This window comes from Ambystoma mexicanum, chromosome 5p (genome assembly GCF_040938575.1).
Source record: "Ambystoma mexicanum isolate Mex_15411 chromosome 5p, UKY_AmexF1_1, whole genome shotgun sequence".
Taxonomy (NCBI): domain Eukaryota; kingdom Metazoa; phylum Chordata; class Amphibia; order Caudata; family Ambystomatidae; genus Ambystoma; species Ambystoma mexicanum.
This window is the reverse complement of record NC_090930.1, coordinates 1,023,701,576-1,023,725,398: the sequence shown is the minus strand read 5'-3', so window position 1 is coordinate 1,023,725,398 and position 23,823 is coordinate 1,023,701,576. Positions and strand designations below refer to the sequence as shown.

The 23,823-nt window shown below is 47.5% G+C and overlaps 1 protein-coding gene across 2 annotated transcripts in view; it reads right to left on the bottom strand.

Annotated features, from left to right (window-relative positions):
- Positions 1–23,823, bottom strand: part of PXDC1 (PX domain containing 1) — a 257,082-nt gene that overhangs the window by 69,914 nt on the left and 163,345 nt on the right. For both annotated transcript variants that reach the window (XM_069613504.1, XM_069613505.1), the window contains 2 exons: positions 17,103–17,194; positions 5,311–5,428 (listed from right to left, as the gene is read on the bottom strand). In XM_069613504.1, the coding sequence (XP_069469605.1) occupies positions 5,311–5,428; positions 17,103–17,194 (210 nt within the window). The remainder of the gene's footprint in view (positions 1–5,310; positions 5,429–17,102; positions 17,195–23,823) is intronic.

Below are 23,823 nucleotides of genomic sequence, written 5' to 3'. Positions count from 1 at the left end.
ACTGTCTATCGGGGAAGTATGTATTTGGATCAGATATAGATTTGTGTGTAAAGTTGACAGGGGTGGGTTCTCTGTATCATAAACAGACCTCATCATGATGACACTTCATTTCATTCCCCCAATCAAGGGGAAGAGGAGGAAGTGGCCAATGACAAGTGGAGAGGGGTAGGGCCTAGAAAGCTAGCCTCTCCACCCACTTTCAAAACACATAAAAGCAGACAGTCAGGACAGATAGAGACATGCTATTCCACCTGCGGCGGGACGCTCTGCCGGGAAAATCCATACTTTACCTCCATCAACCTCCAGAGAGCCAACATAGAGACTTCAATCTATCCACCTTCAGAGACCAAGACTTTACTTCAGAATTTGTAGCAGAGAGGTCAACTACAAGCTAAATCCCTCTTTAGCAGGCCTCAAATCATTGCCACTATTCACAGCCAGGCGAGCTGTTTGAATTCTTTGCAAGAACTCTTGCCATCGCCAGAGAGCAGTGTGGTATCCAGAGAGAGACCAGCTGAACCGGAGACCGCTGTATCCGGACCCACAGACATGATCAGAACCAGAGACCCAGACCAGCAGAGTAGAGCTGACCCAGACTCTGTGCGCAGAAACCGTCCGTGGCGAGTGAAGAAAACCTGTTGACCAGATCCGTGGCGAGGCCCATTCCTTTTAAAATTATATTGTGAGTACCTAGCAGAACTGTGCAGAACCAATCTCTTAGTTAAAATAATATAATTCAATCTATTTTAATCTAACCAGAACTGCCTCCTAACTGTCACCTGTCATTTGCAAAGCTGCCACTTGTCATTTTCTAGCTGCAAGCTGTAACCTGTCGCTTTGAACGTTTAAAATTTCAAATCCGAAAAACTACCTTTATTTAATCGTCCGTATCTCTGGAACCGTTTGGGCTAGGAACTTGGTGTAACTTTCCTCTGAAAGCTTAGAATCTCAGCTTTTCAACAAGCCTAGAACCGACTTCCTACTCCTCATACTTTTGCCCTAATCACGATTCTCGCACTTGCAAATTTTACTGCGATTTGCAATTTGGTTAAAAATCCAGCCACGTGTGAAAACAGCAGCTTCATTGCTTTCCTTTGCCAAAAATTCGTTTAACCTGCTAGTTACTCCTAGATCCTTGCTAAAGTGAGCCTGAACTCATCCCAAGTATATTTCACTCACCCTGAACCTCCTAAAGGGAATTAAAAGCATTTTCAGCATATTTCTCACTGCATTGTCACCATATTCAGAGCATTTTGCCTGTGTTTCAAAACTCCTATCTGTTGTATAAGCTGCTGGGGGGGAATTGAACTGAATTCTATTTGATTGCATTCCTAAGAACTGTGTCATCTTCATCTCCTTACAGTGCATAAAAGGGGGGGGGTGAATTGTCCAAGAAAGTGATTACATTGTCTTTTGCTGAAATCCTATCAAGTTATTTTCTGTACTGCATTTCATTCCACATTGCAACCATAAAAGTATTGTTGCTATCGTATCCATCCTATAACCACTCATCATTGATTATAAAGAAGTGTGCTAGTGCCGGACTATCCATTATTGATTACTGCTCGGATTAAGTGTGATATTCAATTATTAATTTATTATAAAGTGTGATATATATATATATTGTTTAAATTATCAAATAAACCGTTTAAACTTGCAAAACAGAACTACTTCGTGGCTCAGTGGGGTCAGGGGGATTCCAAGAGAGGGGTGTTATATAGGAGTAGTCATCCAGAACGCATGAACTGGACGTAAAGATATATCAATAAGGGTTTCCATTCAGTATCCCAGACTAGGCATTGACTTAGCTGTAGTGTTGAATTGAATCCTCTTACAAATTCCAGTATTCTTTGGTCAAGGCTCAACTAGTGAGCATAGACCGTGGGTTTTGGTCAGTGTTGCTGTTAAGAGCAAAATGCAGAAAGGTCTCTGGTTGCTTGGTGGTGCCTTCACAGAGTAAATGCTGTAAAACCCTGTCTTTAACCTTTCCTGAAAGTAAGGTGATCGTGGACTGTGCCGGTTCCAGAGTTTGCCCAGCATGTTGGAGAAAGTCAATCATCTTTGTCTCTTTCTGACATAGTGCATGGCATCTAGCAATACCACATCGTTGGAGCTCAGTTTTCTTCTTGGTCGGTTTTGGATGATCTTTCCTTGGATGCATTTGGCTAAAGAGCCCTGCAGGGCTCTGTGGGCCTTAAATAGTGCTTTGAAATTGATTATTTCATTGATTGGTAGCCCATTGAATGATCTCCGAGTAATAGTCTTGGCTTTGTGTTCTAGATGCATTTAAGGTCATCTGGCATGCCAAAATATATGTTGTTGGCATAATAGATTCTTGATTTATCTAGCATTATTGTGCAAGAAGGTGAGGAGGAAAATTATCTGCCTAAATGGCCACAGATGGTAAAAACATTCCTTTAATAAGACGTTGATTTGTGGTTGCATTGTAAATCCATTATGAAAGAATCCCAAGGTTCTTGATCACTTTTGAAGTTTCCTGGCGGGTAACCAGTAATGTAGGCCAGAATATTGTTGCTTCTAGTGTGACAGTAGATAAAACGATTAGGTTTCTGTCTTGTCTGGTTTGGATTTTACGTTGTTAATCATTGTCTATATGCTCCCTTGTGCGAGATAGGCAGTAAGGGTGGTGTTCTTGTTCTTGTTGGTGGTCATTGCGAAGATGATTTGTGTGTTATCTGTGTGGTTGTAGCAGGTGAGTCTGTTTTTTGGATGAGTTCAAAAGTGAGGCCTAGATATATTGAAAAGTAGAGGCCGAATGCTGAATCCTTGTGGGACTGTGAAGGTTTTTTTGCATGATTTAGAACAGAAAGGAGGAATGCGGGATGGTTTATTTTCTGTCAGTGAGGAAAGTCCTCATCCTGTGTAGCACAGTTTGGTGTACCCCTGCTTCTTACAGTCTCCTTATTAACGATGCATTATTGACGGTGTCAAAAGCCGAGGCCCAAGGTGATGTTAGCATATGCGTTGATTTCAAGGGTGTCTGAAATGAAAGCATAATCTGTTCACCTCATTGGTCGGAATCCTACTTGTCCTTGAACTAGGATGTTGTTGTACTCCACATGCTCCAGGATTTGACTACATACATAGCTTTCTAGGATTTGAGCTAGGTACAATATAGTGGAGATTTGTCATTAATTAGTGAAGTCATACGGATTAGCTGTGGTGTTTTTGAGGAGTGGTTTAACTCAGACCATCTTGAAAAGCCATGGTAAAATTCCTGTTTCCAATGAAGAGTTCAGGAGTTTGCAAAATTAAAGAGCTGAGGGTACTTCATTGAGGATGTGTTTGTAGATGTCGGGGAGGAGGCGTCCACCGGGGAGCCTACGTGGTTGCTCTCCTTCACCAGTTTAGTGAAATGCACTTCAGCAATGGTATTGAAATGGCTGTGTGGTAGGCTTTTGATTGGGTTTTTGTTGGGAAGAATCTCATGTAGTGTAAAGGGTACTTTAGACAGATCCTGCTGCACGGTGAGGGACGTGGGTTCACAGGCCATATGAATAGTGCAAACATTTTCTTTATGTTCAGCATAATTTCTCTCTATGCACTCCATGAATGCCCGCATGCATATCTACAAGATCATCACTTATCCATGTACTACTGTACTACTGTAGTACTATGGTCATGTAATTGTTCCGGGGAGGACAGTGGTATGCATTGTTCAGTTGAAGCCAATGATAATAATGACGTTTCTATGTGATCTGGTCGAATCTTTTTCATCGTAGTCAATTTCATCTAAAAAAAATATTTTTAACAGGAAGATTTGGCCGCAAATACATGCAGGGGGAGACCGCCGTAGTCCACTCCTTTTAACCCCCCTACATTAATGATTCTCCTAAATCCACCATCACATATGTGTGTAGCAAAGTCCGATGAAATAAATTTGATGAAATCTACTTCGACGAATGCTACTACAGCAAGAGCCCACTCAGGGCTCCCATAATGAATCTGTTTCTTGTGTAAAAAACTGTGATCTGGAATTGGTTTGATACATTCATTTTTTGGCCAGGCATATTATCTTAAGTTCTATTCTTTTTTTAATGAGAAGCCAATGTAGTTGTATGAGGTCCAGAGTAACGTGTGCTCTTGTTAGAAATATAACCGGTAGTCAACCTGCTCAGTTCTGAAGTCTCTGGCAATGCCCCATTGAGAGTAATTGTAAGCCAGCACAAGCTGCTTTGTAGTGATCAATTCTACAAGACAGAAAGGCATGTACAAATGAGATGCCTTAAATTAGTGGGTTAAAGAACAAAAGGTATTTTGAGTGTTTGTGAGATGCCATTGATTGGCTATCAAAAGAACATGTTTCTAACATCCCAGACAGGTTGTGGGCTTAGACCAATTGCTGGTGGCTGCAATTCAGTGCTCAATTTAGTGTGGACTGGGACATTTATCAAAATCTCCATCTTTGTGGCAATAATCTTAAATCTGTTAGAATTAATCCAGTTGCTGCCTTCTATTATTTAGCAGGAGAACCGAGAGCTAATAGCCTTCTGGTTACCATCTATATGAAGAGATATCAGTGTATCATCTGCAGTAGCAGAGAACTACATTCTATTCCCATGGGGACATGTGACCAGATGCTGAAGGTATAGATTAAGCAGGGTTTGAGAAAGAGCTGCTTCCAGGGGTACCCCAGATTCCTTTTTATAGCTTATGGTTTCCAACTCTTCCAGAGCTACAGTTGGGGTTAGAGCTAATAGAAGTGTGAAAAAGAAGGAGTGCCCTAACCTCACCTCCATCCACTAGTCTTCCAATGTCATCTTTCACTGAAACTTCTCCAGTTTGTGCCCCTTTACCGGGTCGACCGGTTGATAGCTGTTTATCATGAATACGGTTTAATTCTTTACAAGACTGTAAGTGATCCGTGGCAGCGATCTCCATGAATTTGCCTCGATATTGTCCGCAGATTGACTAGACCAGTTAAATTGAGGGCTACTTTGTTGTGGTGGCATAACAACAAATGCTTTCTTAAATCATAACTTTGGGATACTGAAAAAAGCTTGATAAGATGGCTCTTCAATCAGGAAGTCAACTAACCAACTCAACCTCTCCTACGCTTCATCTTGCCATGTACCTTTATAAGTGTGCCTAACAAAGTCTCAAACACAAAGAAATAAGTACATTACATGTTACATTATCAGATGAGTCCATGTAAATTTCAAACCTGCTCATTGTTAGAGTAAAATCGGACTTGTTAGATGAAACCTCTGCCCATTCACTCAATGGGTCTGAAGAAAAGAATCACATTAAAGGTTATAAAATGAATGAGCGAGAAGTATTAGAAAGTACCTGAGATTTTCACTGGACTTTGAAAGCTTGGTTGGATTTTATGCACATTGTCATTTTTTAGTACTTGATCGAGTGGTGATCTTTCGAAGAAGGTGAGAACGACTTCTGACCTACAGTACTGAAAAAGAAAGGACACAGTTAAAATCTCCGTAAATTCAAGCCATTTTACTCCCCTTGTGTTCTCTTTTCACGCTATATCTGGTGAACTTTGCACATGGATTCCGAGCGGCAGTAGATTGGACAGCCAGTTTATTTGGTGATACGCAATGGGCAACCAGCAATATGTGAATACAGGATTTAACTTCTGAAGGCAAAACATTATATTTCAAATGAAACTACGTGGGGGCGTGCAGGTTGATATCCATGCCTAACCAGTGGTCCAGGAGAACCGGCTCATTATTATTTGTCCATAGTCGTAGTGAAACAAGAAGTTATTTTTCTTGAGTCTTACATCATACCATAACTTGAGGGCACGTTGACCCTAAAAGAGATTTTGGTCATTCAAATTAGATTGTTCATGAAGCAATGCCACTGGTGAACAAACTGGCATTGAACGCTTTATGGAACCATGTGTGTGTTTCCTCTTTATGGGAAGACCCAGCAACTGAGGTGGCTGATGGACAGTTAACTGAAAATTGAGAACAGTTAGGTTGAGGAAGTGGAGGAGAAGTGGGCTTACTGAATGCAAATCCAAATTCGAAATGCATGTGGACTGTCAACCATTGCAGTATGTGAAAAGTTAGCGTCATGATGTGTTCAGATTTCTTCTATATTCAAAACAAGAAGATACAAAAGTACAGCCTGCCATGAAATTGTGTGCGTTGAGCGCATGTAATACGTGTCAAAGTATTCAAGGGGGAATATGTTTCTCCGAAGATAGTTGGCCATCCGTGAGAAAGTCTAGGTTGTACATACACGTGGGAGATGAGGGCAAACAACCGTGATCAAGGGCTAAACAAGTGATTCGGTAATGTCAGTCTGGTAGCCTGAGAACAGGGTTTTGGTCTTATTTACATTACATTTCATGCCATTGCTCAATGAAGGAGTCACATGCTTTTTGCCAGCCAATTAAAAGGTAGATCAGATTGAAAACATTGGCCTGTTAATTTTTGCATGCAGGAGCAGAGACAATGCTGGATGCTGGAGCCCAGGGAATGTGCCACCGCATCCTCTCCTTGGGTGCCAGCAAAGCGTCCAATCTGATCTCAGGTACTGCCTCATCCTGGGCAAAAACAAATCTACCCAAAGTATTGTCTCCCTGACAGAGCCGAGAGAGTCGCCTCATCAAAGCTAATGCTGTGGACTAAGGTGTTGATCAAACAGGAAACTGAACAATTATCAATAGAATTATCACAATGTGATTAATCTAATTTCTTTACCTTGATGGAAGGGGATTGGCAGATTACTGCGTAGCCAATTTAATCAAAGGAGAATTGTTCACAATCTTTGGGTCGAATTTTGCCACATATATATGTAGGGGTGGGTTTAGGGTAATACTTATTGAATGGGGATTAATGGGTGGGGGTGAGGGGGTTCATCTGCCCTGCATATATATGCAGCAAGCTCGACCTGTAAAGAAAAAAGGAAATCCGACCAATTCTCTGTTCGACCAATTAGATTTGATGGAATCACACTGAATCGAGGGAGGCACTGTTCTGTGTCTCTGTGTCCGCTTAACACTTGGGGCCATATACTCTCTCTTATCTGCTGCTATATTAAGCAGCTATCTACCCTGGAGTTCCAGAACACTTAAGGCTAATGCATTGGTGGCTTAGGACACTTGGCAGACCCTGCTCGTTTACTTATGTGCACTTACAACACTGTCTGGCACTTATAACTCATCCAAGGGTTGTAACTTCTTTCACTGCCCGGCTCGCTTGTAAATCTCTGATTCTGCAAGTGCAAAGGGAAGTAACTGCACCACTGTGTTGTGAGGCAGCCCTTGATCACAGCTCTGCAACTGCTGGAGTAAGTGTAGGAGCATGGTGTAAGAGTGAGTATTGGGTAGTAGACGACTAAGAGATAGTAAAATAGACAGGATTAACTGTAATCATGTTCATTTGAGTATATTCTTTTTACACCTGCATGCTATTTTTAGTTTTGAATTTGACATCAGGTGATTATAAGTCATTTTGATTCTATGTCCTTCTCACTTAATAAATTCTGGAACACCATCAGATTCATAAATATAAAGTTGCCCCATTTATGAAATTGCCCTCAGAGTATTTTAATAAGGATCCCATTGCTGAAGGTGTTGCATATGGTTTATGCTATATATTAACCTATGAACTAGATGGCATCCTCAGGATATCCTACAGACCAGAAAATGCCATGGGCGGAAGGTTATGAAATCATCTGAACCACTGTCAGTGATCTGGGAAACCTTCTACACCGTAGTGTTGAGCCTGTCTGCTCCGTTGCAGGCGGAGAACTGCTATATACAAATTAGTCTTGTACAGTGTTAGGAAAGATTTCCCTTAGGTGCAATTTTCCCTCCATGTATGGACCCCCAAACCTTTTGCTTTTGTTTGGCTAACCTAACCTGAGTTTTTCCAGTAGAGCACAGCCTTCAGATGCACCCCTCTGGGCTTTTGCTCATCTGTTATAGGGAAACTGGCACATCCTTCAGACTGTCTGTACTGGGAAGCTATGTTTGCCTTTGTCATTGAATATGTTGCCATTTCTTGGTAACTTTTTATCTATGTGCCAAGTACCTTAAAGTACAGCACATAGGGGTCCTTTTGTTTTATGTCCCTAGACACCCTCTAAGGAATTTTTCATGATTGTTCAAGTGTGCGTATGATGAACTGTTGGCAGAAGTTTACTTTTATAGTATTTTTACTTCTTTTTAATGAACCATAATGCCTTTACCGTGTTTGGTTCAGACTGTGGCCAGTGCCGAAAATGGCCATGCCACAAAGTCTTTTGTTCTGTCCTTTGGCCATTGTGTTCCTTTGCCTTCCCCCAGGTCGGGCCAACCTGGGAATTTCTTATTTGGCATACAGCCTCCCGCAAAAAACACAACTTTTTCAGGTTCCTGCATGTCACATGTGCTAGTGCCCAGGAAGAGAATCCACACTACTGGTACCAGTAAGTCTGGTATGCCTGAATGACGGGAGCTACTGTGGGCCGTGATTGGCTGACGCCTGGTGTGAATGTAAGAGAACAGATCTTCGATTGGTTATCCCAGATTTGAGTGTTAAGCGTATCTTGGATAAGAGAAGGGGCTCTACATTCATTCCAGGTTGATCACCTGAAGTTCACATGGAAATAGCCAAGTATCCTGAAATGCTAAAGCAGAGCCGTGGAACCGCTAGAGACGTGCTGGAGGGTTTGGCACCCTGAGCCCGCTGTTGTCCCGTCGGACCCCTGTTTTTCACTGAAGGCCTGCAAAATTGCTTTGACCCGTTGGAGTAGTGGGGACAACTACTGTCGGCACCTCCTGATTACTCTCCAAAAGAGCCTCTTCGCAAGTGTTCCTGGGCCATCCAGTGAACTGACCAGCTCGAACCCGAGGTATCACCTAGCTGCGCCACTGTCCCAAGTTGACACTCGAGACTTAAGGAATCGCCGGCTTGTGGTCCTGGGCCCTCTGCCACCAAACTTCATAGTCCTAGATCCTCTGGGTCATGATTTAAGAGAGTGCGCCACACCACGATCATTTGCAGTTTCTTTGTCCCCCTGCTGTGGCAATGGTTGTTTTAGGAGCCTTGCCTGCCTGCTCCCCTGTGCCCTGAGACCTGATGCACTGGAACTATCCTCTTTTCTTCACCAAGAGCTGAGAAAAGGCTACTGTCCAACCATGGACGATTGTCGCATCCCGCAGCTGCTGAGAGCCAGAGTGATGTGTAACTGCAGGGGCTGAACCTACAAGTTACCTGGCCTAGACTGGCAAAGTTTGGCCTGGACTGTGTCGAGGTTCGGTCAGTACTTGCATCACTTACCAGTGGCCCCCTGGCACAGCCATTGTTCTTTACTGTCACGCACTCACGGCTCCGTTCAAGTACGCCAGTCATACACCCCTCATCCTCACACAGCTCCCACACACGCTCTCATGTCCGGGAGGTGTCACGTGAGCAGGCTCATCTCTGGGGTCGGAAGCACCAAACAACCAGGTACAATAGGAGCTTTCCATACCTCCACTGGCGGCTTCCATGGCGCTTACGGGACAGCAACTACAGACGAACGCCTCGGCATTCGTCAACACAGTTCCAGCGTGCACTTCCTGGTCCCGGGTCACGTGACACGCTCACCGGTCCCGCTCGCGGATCAGCTGACACAGGGACACACAGGATTTAAACGCTGGACTCCCGCGAAACAGCGCTTCACAGCTGTTCGCACCGGAGGACTCTGTTCAGCTATTCTGCTTCTTGGATTCACTGCTTTTGACACGGATTTCGACTCTGGACCTTGCTCTGCTCTTCTGCCCCTCCTGACTACTTGTTTGCTTTGGAACGTTATTCGGAATTGCCTTTGGATTGCCCCTTACGGATTTTGTGTCTCGGATCTGGCTTCTCGCCATTCCAGCTTGCGCATATATCTCTGCAGGTTGGTTGGGTGGACCCTCTCACGACATTGGTCTTGATACTACTGGGAGGCCAGCTCACTTGATCACCCCCCCTCTCCACGAAGTACCCCAGCATAGGTATACGGCATACCAACTCTCCACATAGGTAAGACTCTGCCTTCTGTTTTCATCAGTGTGTTTTATTGTGCTCGCTTGGTAACTAATCAGACCTTTTTCTACAGCTGTCTGGGGTCAGCAGTTTCGTGGTATCAGACCGGCGAGGGAAACCCACCTGTGGCCCCAATAACCGCAGAGGGAGTGCTTTTACTCTTCCTCTGTGGTGCTTGGGGATGGAGGTTCCATACTCTGCACGACAATCAAGAACAGAACAGACTGTGAAGCCTCTTGTCGTGCGGAGTATGGAGGGTTCCGCGAATGACCCCATGGCGGCCTTAGTGCAAGCGATCACAATACTCAGAGCTGACATGGCCGCAGCAACCACAGCCCTTCATCAGCGGCTAGACACCCTCCAAAGCACACGCCACCCTCTGCCCGTTGATACGGAGTTGGGAGAGACGGTACCACCATTATCCACGCCCCGAGGCTCGACCTCGACTTCGCCCTCTCCCCTGGTTCTCCCTACTCCTTTCCCCCTGGCTGCACCCGAAAGGTTTCAAGGGGACCCTGACAAGTACCGCACGTTTATCAATCAGTGCAAGCTACACTTCCTTTGTTGTCCCACTTCCTTCCCCGATGCCACCTCAAAAGCTGCCTTTTTGTTATCACATCTGACTGGTACTGCGGCAGCCTGGGCTAACCCCCTACTCGAAAGCAATAGCCCTATGTTATACGACTTTGATCTTCTTGTAGTCGAAATGTCACGCATCTTTGATACTCGCCACAAGGTACAATCCCGGGATTTGGAACTCTTGGATCTCCACCAGGGCAAGGGAACACTCATTGAGTATCTTACGCGGTTTAACCAGTTGTCCGCATAGACTTCCTGGCCAGAGGGTAAGAAAGCCGTCGTCTTTTATAAGGGCTTGAACAATTCCATGAAAGACGCGCTTACCGCAGTGCCTTCCCTGCCCACTTTGTTCCCTGATCTAGTGGACCTGGCTCTTCAGATCGATGCCAGACGTCTTGAACGCCGATCCGAAGCCCGGTTCTCTGGTCACGCCTCCACCACTGTCTCTCCTTCCTCCGAGACTACTGCGGAGCCCATGCAAATTGGAGGGCTCCGTAGTCCGTTAACTTCCTCCGAAAGGGAGCGCAGGAGACAGGACAACGCCTGTTATTACTGTGGGTTACTGGGACATTTCGTAAAAAACTGTCCTCGTCGTCCCAAGCCCAGGACGCAGGGTTTTCGGGAGGCTCGACCCTAGAATCGGGGGCAGGATCGAGCACTGTTTGTCCTTCCCCGAACCCCTCGCCTGCCTTTGGTACCATCCGACCCCTTGCGGTGCAGGCTTTGTTACAACCTAGTACAAACAACCAACACCCAGTCACCATCATCATAGACTCAGGTGCCACTGGCAACTATATGGACGTTTCTTTGGCCCTCTCTCACAACTTGCCACTTATCAACAAAACCCGACCAGAGCAGGTACACTCCATTGATGGCAGCACGTTGGTCTCTGGGCCTGTTAAACACCAGAGCCCCCCTTATGTTGATCGTACAAAGCATACACAAGGAAACCATTAGTTTTGATTTGATTACCATGCCACAATACGGGGTCATCTTGGGTATTCCATGGCTACGGCTACACAATCCACTGATTGATTGGAAAGCGGGTACGGTACACTTTGAGTCGGATATTTGTCAGGAGTTTTGCCTATCGACTCCCCCTGGTGAGGATACCCCTGCCCAGGTCCTTAGCTCCATCGCGCATCTCTCCACGGAGGTACCTTCCACCTCTGGGCTCGATGCACACACAGTGGGTCTGGTTTCTGATGTAATTCCCGAGGCTTACCGTGACTATGGCGATGTTTTTGATAAAGGGTCCTCGGAACTACTCCCTCCTCATCGGGAGTACGATTGTCCCATCGATTTGCTACCTGGTTCTGTAGTCCCTACGGGTCGTATCTATTCCCTGTCCCCGGGGGAGGAGCGGACTCTCAAGACATACATTCAGGAGTCCTTACGTAAGGGTCACATACGTCCCTCCTCGTCTCCTGCTGCCAGCCCCATTTTCTTTGTGCCCAAAAAGGAGGGTGACCTCCGTCCGTGTGTTGACTATCGGCGCTTGAACGCCATTACCAGGAAGGATCGGTACCCTATACCACTGATCACACCCCTATTGGACCGCCTCACACACGCATCCATATACACCAAGCTCGATCTTAGGGGCGCGTACAATCTCGTACGTGTGAGGATGGGGGACGAGTGGAAAACGGCTTTCTGCACTCGTTATGGGCTTTATGAATATCTGGTTATGCCCTTTGGCCTCTGTAATGCCCCCGCCACTTTCCAGCGCTTGATGAATGAGGTGTTCAGTGACATTTTGGACGTTTTCATGGTCGTCTATTTGGACGACATACTGGTATTTTCACGGTCACTGGAGGAACATGTGGTACATGTGCGGGAGGTATTGAAGCGCTTGCGCACCTTCTCCCTGTTTGCCAAAGCCGAGAAATGCCACTTCCACACTGACAACATCGAGTTCCTGGGTTTCCACATCTCCCCTCAAGGCCTCACTATGAACCATGCAAAAGTCAAGGCGGTTCTGGATTGGCCGGTCCCTACTTCACGGAAAGCTCTGCAATCGTTCCTTGGTTTCGCAAATTACTATAGGAGATTCATCTCTGGGTTTTCTTCCATAACAGCTCCACTTACACTTCTCACCAGTCCCCTCGTCCCATTCAAATGGTCCTCTGAGCAACAGTTTTCGTTCGACACTCTCAAATCCGCTTTTACCACGGCCCCTGTCCTTCAGCACCCCGATCCTGAATTGCCTTTCGTAGTGGAGGCAGATGCATCCTCTTTCGCCCTAGGGGCAATATTGTCCCAAGAGTGTCCCACTACTAAACGACTGCACCCAGTCGCGTTTCAATCACGCAAGTTTACGCTGTCGGAATGTCACTACACCGTGACAGAAAAAGAGCTTCTGGCGGTCAAGGAGGCTTTCCAGGTCTGGCGTCATCACTTGTTGGGTGCAAAGCACCGGGTCACGGTATTCTCGGACCATCAAAACCTACGTGACTTGGCATCCATGAAGTGTCTGAACGGCAGGCAAGTCAGGTGGCACTTATTCTTCGCCGCCTATGATTTCACTATCACACACCATCCTGGTTCATCCAATGGCAAGGCAGATGCATTGTCCCGTTCTCCTGGTGGTGTCTCGTTGCCTGCCTATCCCGAAACCTTGCTTGACAAAAAAAACGTCATATGCCTCTGTACCCCTTCTTTGCCTCTATTAGACGGCATCCGTTCCTGGACTACCGCCCATCCTTCCCTGCTTCCTGACTGGGACTTGACGGTGCGGGACGGCCTGCCCTTTTTCCATGACAAGCTGTTTCTGCCCACTTCTGATGCCCGGAACCTGGCCCTCGAATGGTCACATGACCTTCCTGTTCACGCACATCCTGGTCAGCGTCGGACTCTCTCCTTGTTACAGCGGTGGTGCTGGTGGCCCTCTATGAGGAGAGACGTGGAGTGTTACGTCAGCACCTGCTCTGTCTGTGCCCAATGCAAGCACCAGAGAGGCCGTCCGTTAGGCTTGCTTCAACCCCTGCCCGTCCCTCCTCGGCCTTGGCACACTTTGTCGATGGATTTCGTAACAGACCTCCCCAGGATCCAGGGTTACGATACTATCTGGGTAGTGGTTGACTCCTTCACCAAGATGGCACGGTTCATCCCGTGCACTGGTATCCCCTCGGCCCCGGCGTTGGCAGGGTTGTTTTTTTGTTCCGTCGTCTGTCTCTTCGGTTTGCCGTCTGTCTTGGTATCCGACAGGGGTTCCCAGTTCACCTCCCGCTTTTGGCGAGCCTTGACCACGTTAGTTGGGATGGACTCCCGCTACTCTTCGGCATATCATCCCGAGACGGACGGCCAGACCGAAAGGGTCAACCAGACTATGGAACAATACTTACGCTGTCTGACCCTCCAACACCAACGGTCCTGGTTGCGCATCCTGCATTTAGCCGAATTTGCCTATAACAATGCAACTCATTCATCCACAGGGTTCACCCCATTCTACGCCTTGTATGGCCAGCACCCTAAGATCCTGCCCATTCCCGACTATTCGCTATCTGGCAATCCGGCCGCCTCTTCGTGCATCCGTGATCTCTCTGCTGTCCACTCGCAGACCCTGGTGCATCTCAGAGAGGCTCAGGCCTCGATGAAAGCCTCTGCGGATCTGAAGCGCTCTGACGCTCCTTCCTTTTCTGTTGGGGATCGAGTGTGGCTCTCGTCCCGTCACTTGCATTTGCGGGGTTGTCGCAAGTTGTTACCCCGTTTTGTGGGCCCTTATCTGGTCTCTCGGGTCATCAATCCGGTGGCTTATCGCCTTCGGGTCCCTTCCTCTTGGCGGCTGCATCCTGTCTTTCACGTTTCTCTCCTCAGGCCATGTCCTAGCCCTACTCGTCTTCGCTTCCCCGCTGCCCCGGTTTCTCCGTCCTCTCCGGACGTTTTTGAGGTGTCTGCCATTCTAGGTTCCCGTCTTTTTCGGGGGGGTCTTCAGTACTTAGTGGACTGGGTCGGTTACGGTCCCGAGGAGCGGTCTTGGATCCCTGCTGGGGATGTCTCTGCCCCTCGTTTAGTCTCCCGTTTCCATAGGGATAATCCATTGTGCCCACGGGGTCGTGGGCCTTTGGGGGGGGGGCTCTGTCACGCACTCACGGCTCCGTTCAAGTACGCCAGTCATACACCCCTCATCCTCACACAGCTCCCACACACGCTCTCATGTCCGGGGGGTGTCACGTGAGCAGGCTCATCTCTGGGGTCGGAAGCACCAAACAACCAGGTACAATAGGAGCTTTCCATACCTCCACTGGCGGCTTCCATGGCGCTTACGGGACAGCAACTACAGACAAACGCCTCGGCATTTGTCAACACAGTTCCAGCGTGCACTTCCTGGTCCCGGGTCACGTGACACGCTCACCGGTCCCGCTCGCGGATCAGCTGACACAGGGACACACAGGATTTAAACGCTGGACTCCCGCGAAACAGCGCTTCACAGCTGTTCGCACCGGAGGACTCTGTTCAGCTATTCTGCTTCTTGGATTCACGGCTTTTGACACGGATTTCGACTCTGGACCTTGCTCTGCTCTTCTGCCCCTCCTGACTACTTGTTTGCTTTGGAACGTTATTCGGAATTGCCTTTGGATTGCCCCTTACGGATTTTGTGTCTCGGATCTGGCTTCTCGCCATTCCAGCTTGCGCATATATCTCTGCAGGTTGGTTGGGTGGACCCTCTCACGACATTGGTCTTGATACTACTGGGAGGCCAGCTCACTTGATCACCCCCCTCTCCACGAAGTACCCCAGCATAGGTATACGGCATACCAACTCTCCACATAGGTAAGACTCTGCCTTCTGTTTTCATCAGTGTGTTTTATTGTGCTCGCTTGGTAACTAATCAGACCTTTTTCTACAGCTGTCTGGGGTCAGCAGTTTCGTGGTATCAGACCGGCGAGGGAAACCCACCTGTGGCCCCAATAACCGCAGAGGGAGTGCTTTTACTCTTCCTCTGTGGTGCTTGGGGATGGAGGTTCCATACTCTGCACGACAATCAAGAACAGAACATTTACGCACGAGAATCCTTAATAAGATATTCACCTTAGTTGGGGCGAGCCTGCGCTTCCTAGTTATTCCCGAAACTCAAAAGTTGCTCTGCCTGCAAGGGTAGACCCTCCTCGAATAGTAGGACACTGTTTTTCATCACCTCAAGCCCCTTTGTGAACTGTTACATGGTAAATAGTGAAAGGCGTGTGTGGTAACTGTTTGATATTACTGTGGTTTATTCGTGTTTAATTATGAAGGGCTATAATAAAGGTATATGTATTTTCTATATACACTTGTCTAAGTGTATTCTGTGGAGTTTTACTGTGTGTGCTTATTGTGGGCTTCCGATCACTCCCACCCCTCCTGAAACTTAGTCTTGACCGCCCACCAAGTTACTGTGATTGGTCTGGCTTTTCCAGAAGGTTCAATTGGAGCATTTCAGCCAGACCTCCATGGCCATGTCTCCTCTGCACGTAAACACAAGCAACCCCAGACATATATCAGTCTCGCTGGAACTCATTAGTGAAGTGCAGCTTGATTTGCCTGTGACGCAGTGAGGAAAGGACCCAATTCTTCATAAACCCTCTCTCACATAGGGAGACAAACTATAACCTAAAAATGTGATAGGTGAAAGATTATGAAATCCTTGTAACTACTGGAGTGCTTTGGGCAACATTTTACACTATCATTCTGGAGCCCATAAAGCGTGAAAAGTGAATTCCTCAGGGAGAATTGAGGTGAAGGGTCTAGACATTTGGAAAATACCACCTCGGGAGATGGGGCAGTTTGCATACGAAGGGCAGTTGTGAAATAAAAGATAAACAAATGGGTGGTTGATTGTGGTAGTGCCCATAAGGCTCCAGTAAATGTTGCTGGCAGGCCACCGTTCACAGGCAGTGGCCAGTCGGGAACCACACATGACTGAATCTTTGCATTATGGTGTGGACCCAGAAGCACTTGCAGCAGCAGGTCGAAAAGGTAAGGAGGGGTGTGGTGGGCCAAGTGAGTGGCTTATGAGGCAAAGGATGGCCAAGAGGGGTGGAGGCAGGGGGGGATAGAGAGGTAGGAGTGGAGGAGCATGGCTGGCATGAGAGAATGAGTTGCTGGGATGTCCCCCGCTTGTGACAGAGAAATTGGGTGGCAGAAAAAGGGGCCGGGTGCATCTGGGTCTTACAGGGGGGTTCCCCCTCTCCTGAAAGGGGCAGGGTTCAGCAGTCCATGGAACAGTGTTTCGCTGCAACACCAAAGTCGGACCCGGGAAAGCGGGACAAGCCTGCAGAGTATCAACATGGAGCAGTCGATTACTGGGATTTGAAGTTAATCCTCAAGCTGTATGTTTAATAGCTTTATGATTTGTACTGCCTAACCTATCACAGAGAATGGTAGTGACACGTGTGCACTCAAGATGTGCTGATTGGGGTGTGGGGATTTGGGGGGAATTGTAGACTAGGGTAAGTACAATTATTTGGGCCAGACCTATATGGGTTCTTGCAAAGCCTTCCATTTGCGGGGCAGCGACTCATTCTTGGCAAGCTCCCCGGCCCAGCAGGCCCCACTTACCTTGCATGGCATGTTTATAATGGTCTTGAGAAGCTTCTCCACTTCATTAAGCCTCGTTTCTATGTCATGAGCTTCTTTGATGGTGATGAGCCCTAGAAAACATGCATAAAGTTAATAAGTGGCAATGAATGGCGTAGCTGGTTAGTATTATCATGTATGGGCTAAAAGAAAATGTCCCTCTCACTGTACAGCAGTCTTCATCAAAATGCAGAGGTTGCTGGTGCCTTCTGGTCTATTTTAGTATGCTGCTCAATATCTGCCCATGGGCTGTACACTAGGTCACGCCATTCATTCTAGGCAAGTGTGAGCCCTTTGATATTTACAAATCCCCAAGAGATCCAGATTTCTCAAAGTAAATGCTGGTGCAGCCATGTGGCACGCCTGCTCGTGCACTAATACACATCTAAGCTTGTATCATCCCATTGGGGTTTGGGAATACTGGCCAGAAAGGAAGAAGAGAAGAGAGATGCTCAAAGCGACAGCAGCAGATCTCGGCCCTGGCCTCCAGTGTGCATTTTCCCCATCTGGAATCAATTTCCCCTCACAATGCACGGAATTTGGGAAAATGAGTAGCACTTGCACTATAAAGGAGGCCGGAGCAATATTACTTGCAGTTCTGCAGGAAAGGTGTGTCTGAACAAGGTGGGATTTAGGGCTTCATTACAAGTGAGGCGGAACGGGTTAACGGGACCCGCTAAAGGAGGCGGACCCGTTAAACCCGTTCTGCCTCATTAAAAGGTCCCCTCGCGTGCTTACCGGGTCCCGTGAGGGGAAGAGGGAGCAAATAATGGGCCGCTCGTAATCGGCCCGTTGTTTGCTCCCTCTCCCATTCCCATTGAGCCCTATGGGGGCTGAATGGGAATGGGGAAGGTCCGGGCCGGGGTTCCTGGAGGGAGGAATTATCGGCCCTCCGAACTCGGAATGGCCCGGTAATTCCCCATTCTGGGAACCTGGACCCGATTTTGGCGGCAACCATGCCACCAATAGCGGCATGGCTGCCGCCAAAATGGTAATGAGGCCCTTAGTCTTAATCTGAAACTTAAAATTGGTCGAATTGCATTATTATGGATTTAAAATGCAAGCTTACACACATTAAACTAGGATCCCTATGGAGGGACACAAATGTAAACTATAGTGATAGAGAGTTACTTCGGAATAAGTATTAATAATATACAAGAGGTTTAAAATGCAGGCCTAAACTGGTCCAAATGTTGGGACATAGCAGTAGTCGAAAAAATTACGGCAATACGAGCTGGCTCCCTGAACAGAACCCTGAACATATGGGACCCATTTATGGACTACGCGGCTAAATTCTCAGCTCTCACCAAGAGACCTCCACTCACAAGATGGCTCCAATGTAGCCCGCTTTATTAAACAGCAAACCCTACTCAAAGCACCTCAGAAACAGGATTCGCATCCACCGACAAACAAAAAAGGATCATGGACAATGGAAAACAAGATCACCAACAATCCCCCCACCCATTAAACACCTCGAGAGACACTTTACTGTGATGCAACTAACAATTAATGCATTGTTGTGAATGTTGTATTGACTTGTATAACCCAATAAAATGTTGTTATGAAAAAAAAAATGCAGGCCTAAGAAAACACGCAGTGCTCAATTCACTTTCTGAGTCAAAAATATGTTCTAAACTTTTAAGAAATTGTTTATTACGTTGTTAACGAGTTTTAAAATATAACTAAAATTCAGAGTAGGGTGTCGGAGTTGATAGATGTGGGGAGCGAAATGATACATTGGAAACTAGAGAGATTGAGGAATACGGTGGCGAATAAAACTACTAAATAATTCTGCAGCCAAAAAGTTGGGGGCAGCTTGCTTCCTGGCTACATCATGGCTGTTTGTTACGTCACGCTGGTTTGTGGCGATTTACCCATTTTCTGCGCCATGCTCCATGGGGCGTAATAGTGCAATATTACAGAATCTCTCACAATACAGGATATTGCAACCAATTTAGCCAGTTCAGTGCATAATAAACTGATAAGCTAGCTCACTGAGTTAAGCGCTTGCTTCCGAGATCTGTGCACAAGCTGCCATTTATAGGTGTAAATCAGTGCTCTGGCTGGCCTATCGGGCAAAAGGGCCAGTGATCGAAGTGGGCGAGAGGTTGGGTGCAATGCTCCTCTACTTTTTTGAGCGGTGGAGGGGGTGTGACGATGGGGTTTGTAGGGGGTGGGGGCAGGCCAGCAGGGAACAAAGCTCCACTACTTCATTTCGTACACTTCGACCACTAAATAGGGCACGTTGTTCGGGGGACAAGCCGGATTGGCCACCGTGCGCCAGTTTTCTTGGGCAATGTAGTCCGGTTTCATGAGTTCGTGCTCTGTGCAGCTGGTCGATTTAACCAATGGCCCAGAGAGCTTTAAAATCCACCTTTTTCTACAATGTTCCCAAAAAGTCACCCCCGATACATTTTAAATATTCATAAAAAGTAACAAATTGGGATTTAGGAATGTGGACACGTTGTTTGGTTTTGCATTTCGATCCCGTGTGAACCCCAGCAGGGCCAACCCACCTTTTTGTCCTTCGGGGATTTTACGTTGCTCATAATTCCATTGGGCAACAGTGGCCCCTATAATTATAGCGCCTGGAAGCAGTAGCAGCATACGGAGCATGTGCTTATTATGTTCCCTGAACACCCGCAGCTGTGCGCCACAGCTGCTTCTTGCAAAGTAGTAGTTTAGGTCCTCGGATGCCGGATGTCTCTGTACATTCCATGGCAACCTGGGGGCGATGAGCCACGCCCCTTCACACAATACAGACGAAAAGCGCACTGGAAAATGCACACATGACATTGTGATTTGGAGGTGACAAAGAATGTTATCGCTTTGCACCCCAGACCATGTAATGAATAGCTTAAAAAACCGAGATGATGTCCATGCCCCGCTCAAATAAAGCTGGGAGCTGCTAGAAGATAGAATTGAGCATAAATTGTTGCTTTCGCAAACTGTAAACACAACAGCAAGCCCAAACCAGAGTCATCCGTGGAGCTTTTTTTTGCAACCTGCAACGAAGATAAGAACCAGATGCAATAATCGGTGTTAGAGAGCCTCACCCAGACCTGCCTACATTTAAAAAAGAAAAACCCAGAGATATGCGTCTCCCGACGCCCCGCCCACATCCACTCAAGACTCCACCTTTGCCCCGCCCACTTTTGCCACCTGCACCACCCACCTTTTTTTTTTTTAAATAGAATGGCAAACACTGCATTGTTTACGCCAGACATGGGTGGGATTTGGTTGCTATTCTGTGTCTCCACCCACACCGCCACGTGATTGGCCACTTGCAATCTGTTTGTAACCAATTACACGGAGGTGAGGGTGGAGTTGCTGGGACTGCCATAAATGCCAGAGAACCCAGAGTCTCCAGCTAAACCCAGATACTAGACAGGTCTGCCTCACCCATCGTGGTTTGGGTGAGTTAAGATTGCTGCCATCCAAACTGCGGCAAGAGCTGATGCAATCAGGCAGGGCTCAAGTCGAGAAACCACGCAGGTGGACATCGTCCACCCACTTTTATGAGAGGGCGGTCGCCGTCCCCCCTGTGTTTTTAAGAAATCAAAAAAAAAAAGAAATGATACCACCATGCTACAGTGCTGCGGCTGGGTTTTGAACCCTGGATGGGAATGGAAGCCTGGTCTCGTGCCTCTGAAACCACGTAATCGTTGGATGTAAAACAGCAACATTTCTCAAATTGACATCTTTCTATACGTACATGTTTTTTTTACAGATACTCAGGTTTAAAAGGTGCCTGCATTTTATATTTTACAGCAAGGTAATATGAAAATCCGTTCCCTTGTCAAATGCCTTTTTTTTTTGTGTGGTTTTCTTTAATCGTGAAAGACAAGCTTGAATGAAATGTGCATATTTCACGTTGACGTCTCCTTGACATCACTGTTGCATCCGCCTTGCGTCCCACTACGCGGTGACGCAAGGCATCTGAATAAAGGCCCCGCCCCCGCTCCACAGAGGCAGTTCCGGGGCACCGTCATACCACAAAGGTATCAGTGTGTTGATTGCTCCTCTGGGAGCTGCGCAAGCAGGCCTACAACCCCGGGCCTATCCACCCTGCTTCGCGCCGACGCCTCGGCCGAAGGCAGGGACTTAACAATGGCGACGAGGAACGAACGAGACAACACGCGTAACGCCGCCGTCCAGTCTCTTTGAAGCCCCTGAAGTGGGCGAAATATTTGGAAACAGGGTGGAGGCACACAAACCCCTGCCCAAAAAAAAAAAATGTTTTTCAAAAAAATTAAAAAATTGTTATACTCCATCTCGCAAGAACATAATTCCTCTCCCACACATCAATAATTCCCTGCCACGCTGCAAAACACTTCCAGACTGCTTCTACGCCATGCAGTGGGCATTGTGGATGGGGAAAAGGAGCACCAGATACCCCAACACGTGAGCACACAGAAAGGATATCAAGGACACTCCCAGGGGCACAAGGTGAGAGAACGGTTGCAACACGTGTGCATTAACTTTAAAAATGGCGACAGGCACATCCACCCCCAGGCCTGGCACGCCGTCCAGAATGGCCGCGAACCTGTCGCCGTCTACGCCGCAGGCCCGTCTGCAAGGTGGCTTGACCGTTGCGCTCTATCCTTTTGACCCATATACTTACCGTCTTCGGTTGGCCCACGATGGCAGTTGTGGTTGCAGAAGTTCGAGGTGGCAATGGATTGCAAGGACATTACCACATCGAGAGAGAAAAAGGAGGTTGCACCTATTACTGAATGTGGGGGATGAGGTATTACGCATCTTCAATTCACTGGCTATTGTGGATGGCATTGACGTCTACCAGCAAACGAAGGACGCTGTGATGGCCCATTTCATGCCCCAGCTCAATCCGAATTATGAGACATTTATCTTCTGCACAACCATCCAAATGGAAGAGGAAACGCTGGATGCATACCACACCAGACTACGGAAGCTTGCAATATCATGTGAATTCACAGACATTGAGAAAGAGATCCGACGACAACTCATAAACGGGATTCAATCGGAAAAGCTGAGGAGAATGGTGCTGAGCGAGAAGGGAATATCCCTGACACGGATCCTTGAACTGGGCCGCCAGAGGGAATTGGCTCACGCCAAGACGGCAGACATGGGCACGACCCTACAAAAATTACAGCCGACCCTTAAATCAGCAACTGTAGCCCAGATCATGAATCGCCAGTTCTCGAGGGAGGAGGCCAGTGGTCACAACACGCACCCCAAATGGCAACCCCGGATCCCGGGACCCACGGAATGTGGATGGTGCAGAGGGCCTTGGCACGGACGACGCAACTGCCTGGCTCAAGGAACAACATGTGGCGCATGTGGCAGAAAAGACTACTACGCAAGAGTATGCAGGTCGTCAGGAGCACCACAGCAACCACCGCAAGTATCGCAGGACAAGAGCGCAGGCAAGAAAAAGAAACAGGCCAGCACCCAACGTGTCGAGACCACAAACTCCTCCACAGAGGAAGAAGGGGATGACCCAGCACACATCCAACAGGAAGCGGCAAATGAGCATTGGAAGAAAGGGAAGAAAGTCTACCTGGTGTCGGCCCTTAACTATGGAAAAACCACACCGAAAAGGAAGCTGAGAAGATGCAAATGCCAGGTGGCAACCCAGGGCCAGAACATACTAATGACCATAGACACAGGCGCATACGTGAACCTAATGCCACTGACCGCGTTCAGAAAACTACAACCACAACCGGCCCTGAAAGCAACGGACATACTACTGTTCGCATACGTGTGCAAGACCCCACTGCCAATAGTAGGCAGGTTCCGAACCAACATCAGCCAAGGGGAAAAATCACTGCAGTCAAAAATCTACGTGGTGAACGCAGGCATTGAATGCCTCCTGAGTGGTGATGCTGCATAGGACCTGGGACTGATAAGTTTCATTTGTGAAGTAACTGACACACAGGAGATCGACAACGTACTAGAGAGATACCCGAACCTTCTTAATGGAATCGGATTCCTAAAAGGGAAATTAATCAAGTTACACATCGATGAATCAGTCCAGCCGAGAGCAGTTCGACACAGAAGGACGCCGTTTCACATACGCAACCAAGTGGAACAGGAACTGAGGGCACTAGAAAAAGCGGGCATCATTGAGGAAGTGACTGGGCCCACGCCATGGGTCTCTCCCATGGTTGTCACCACGAAGCCTAAACAACCAGGAAAAGTCAGGATATGCATAGACATGTGCCTCCCCAATGCAGCGATAAAAAGGGAGCGCCATATCACCCGACCTTTGAAGAAATCGTGGCAGACCTCACTGGATCCAAAATCTTCTCGAAGGTCGACCTGAAGGGCGGGTATCACCAGCTGAAACTACACTGGGACTCCCGGTACATTACGACATTCCCAACCCACATCGGCCTACGCAGGTACAAGCGCCTAAGCTTCGGGATCTCCTCGGCAGATGAGGTTTTCCAACAAACAATACAGGAGGTGATCCGCGACATCCCGGGAGTTTTAAACATCAGCGATGACATTCTAATTCATGCAGGCAACAAAGAAGAACATATGCGAAGACTCCATATGCTACTCAGCAGGCTAGAGTGTGCAGGTCTGACAATACACAAAGAAAAATGCAAATTCCTGAAGGAAGAGATTTCTTTTTTTTGGATACACGTTTAACAGCACCGGCATCTTGGTGGACCCCCAAAAGGTGGCGGACATCGAAGCTGCCACACCTCCCACA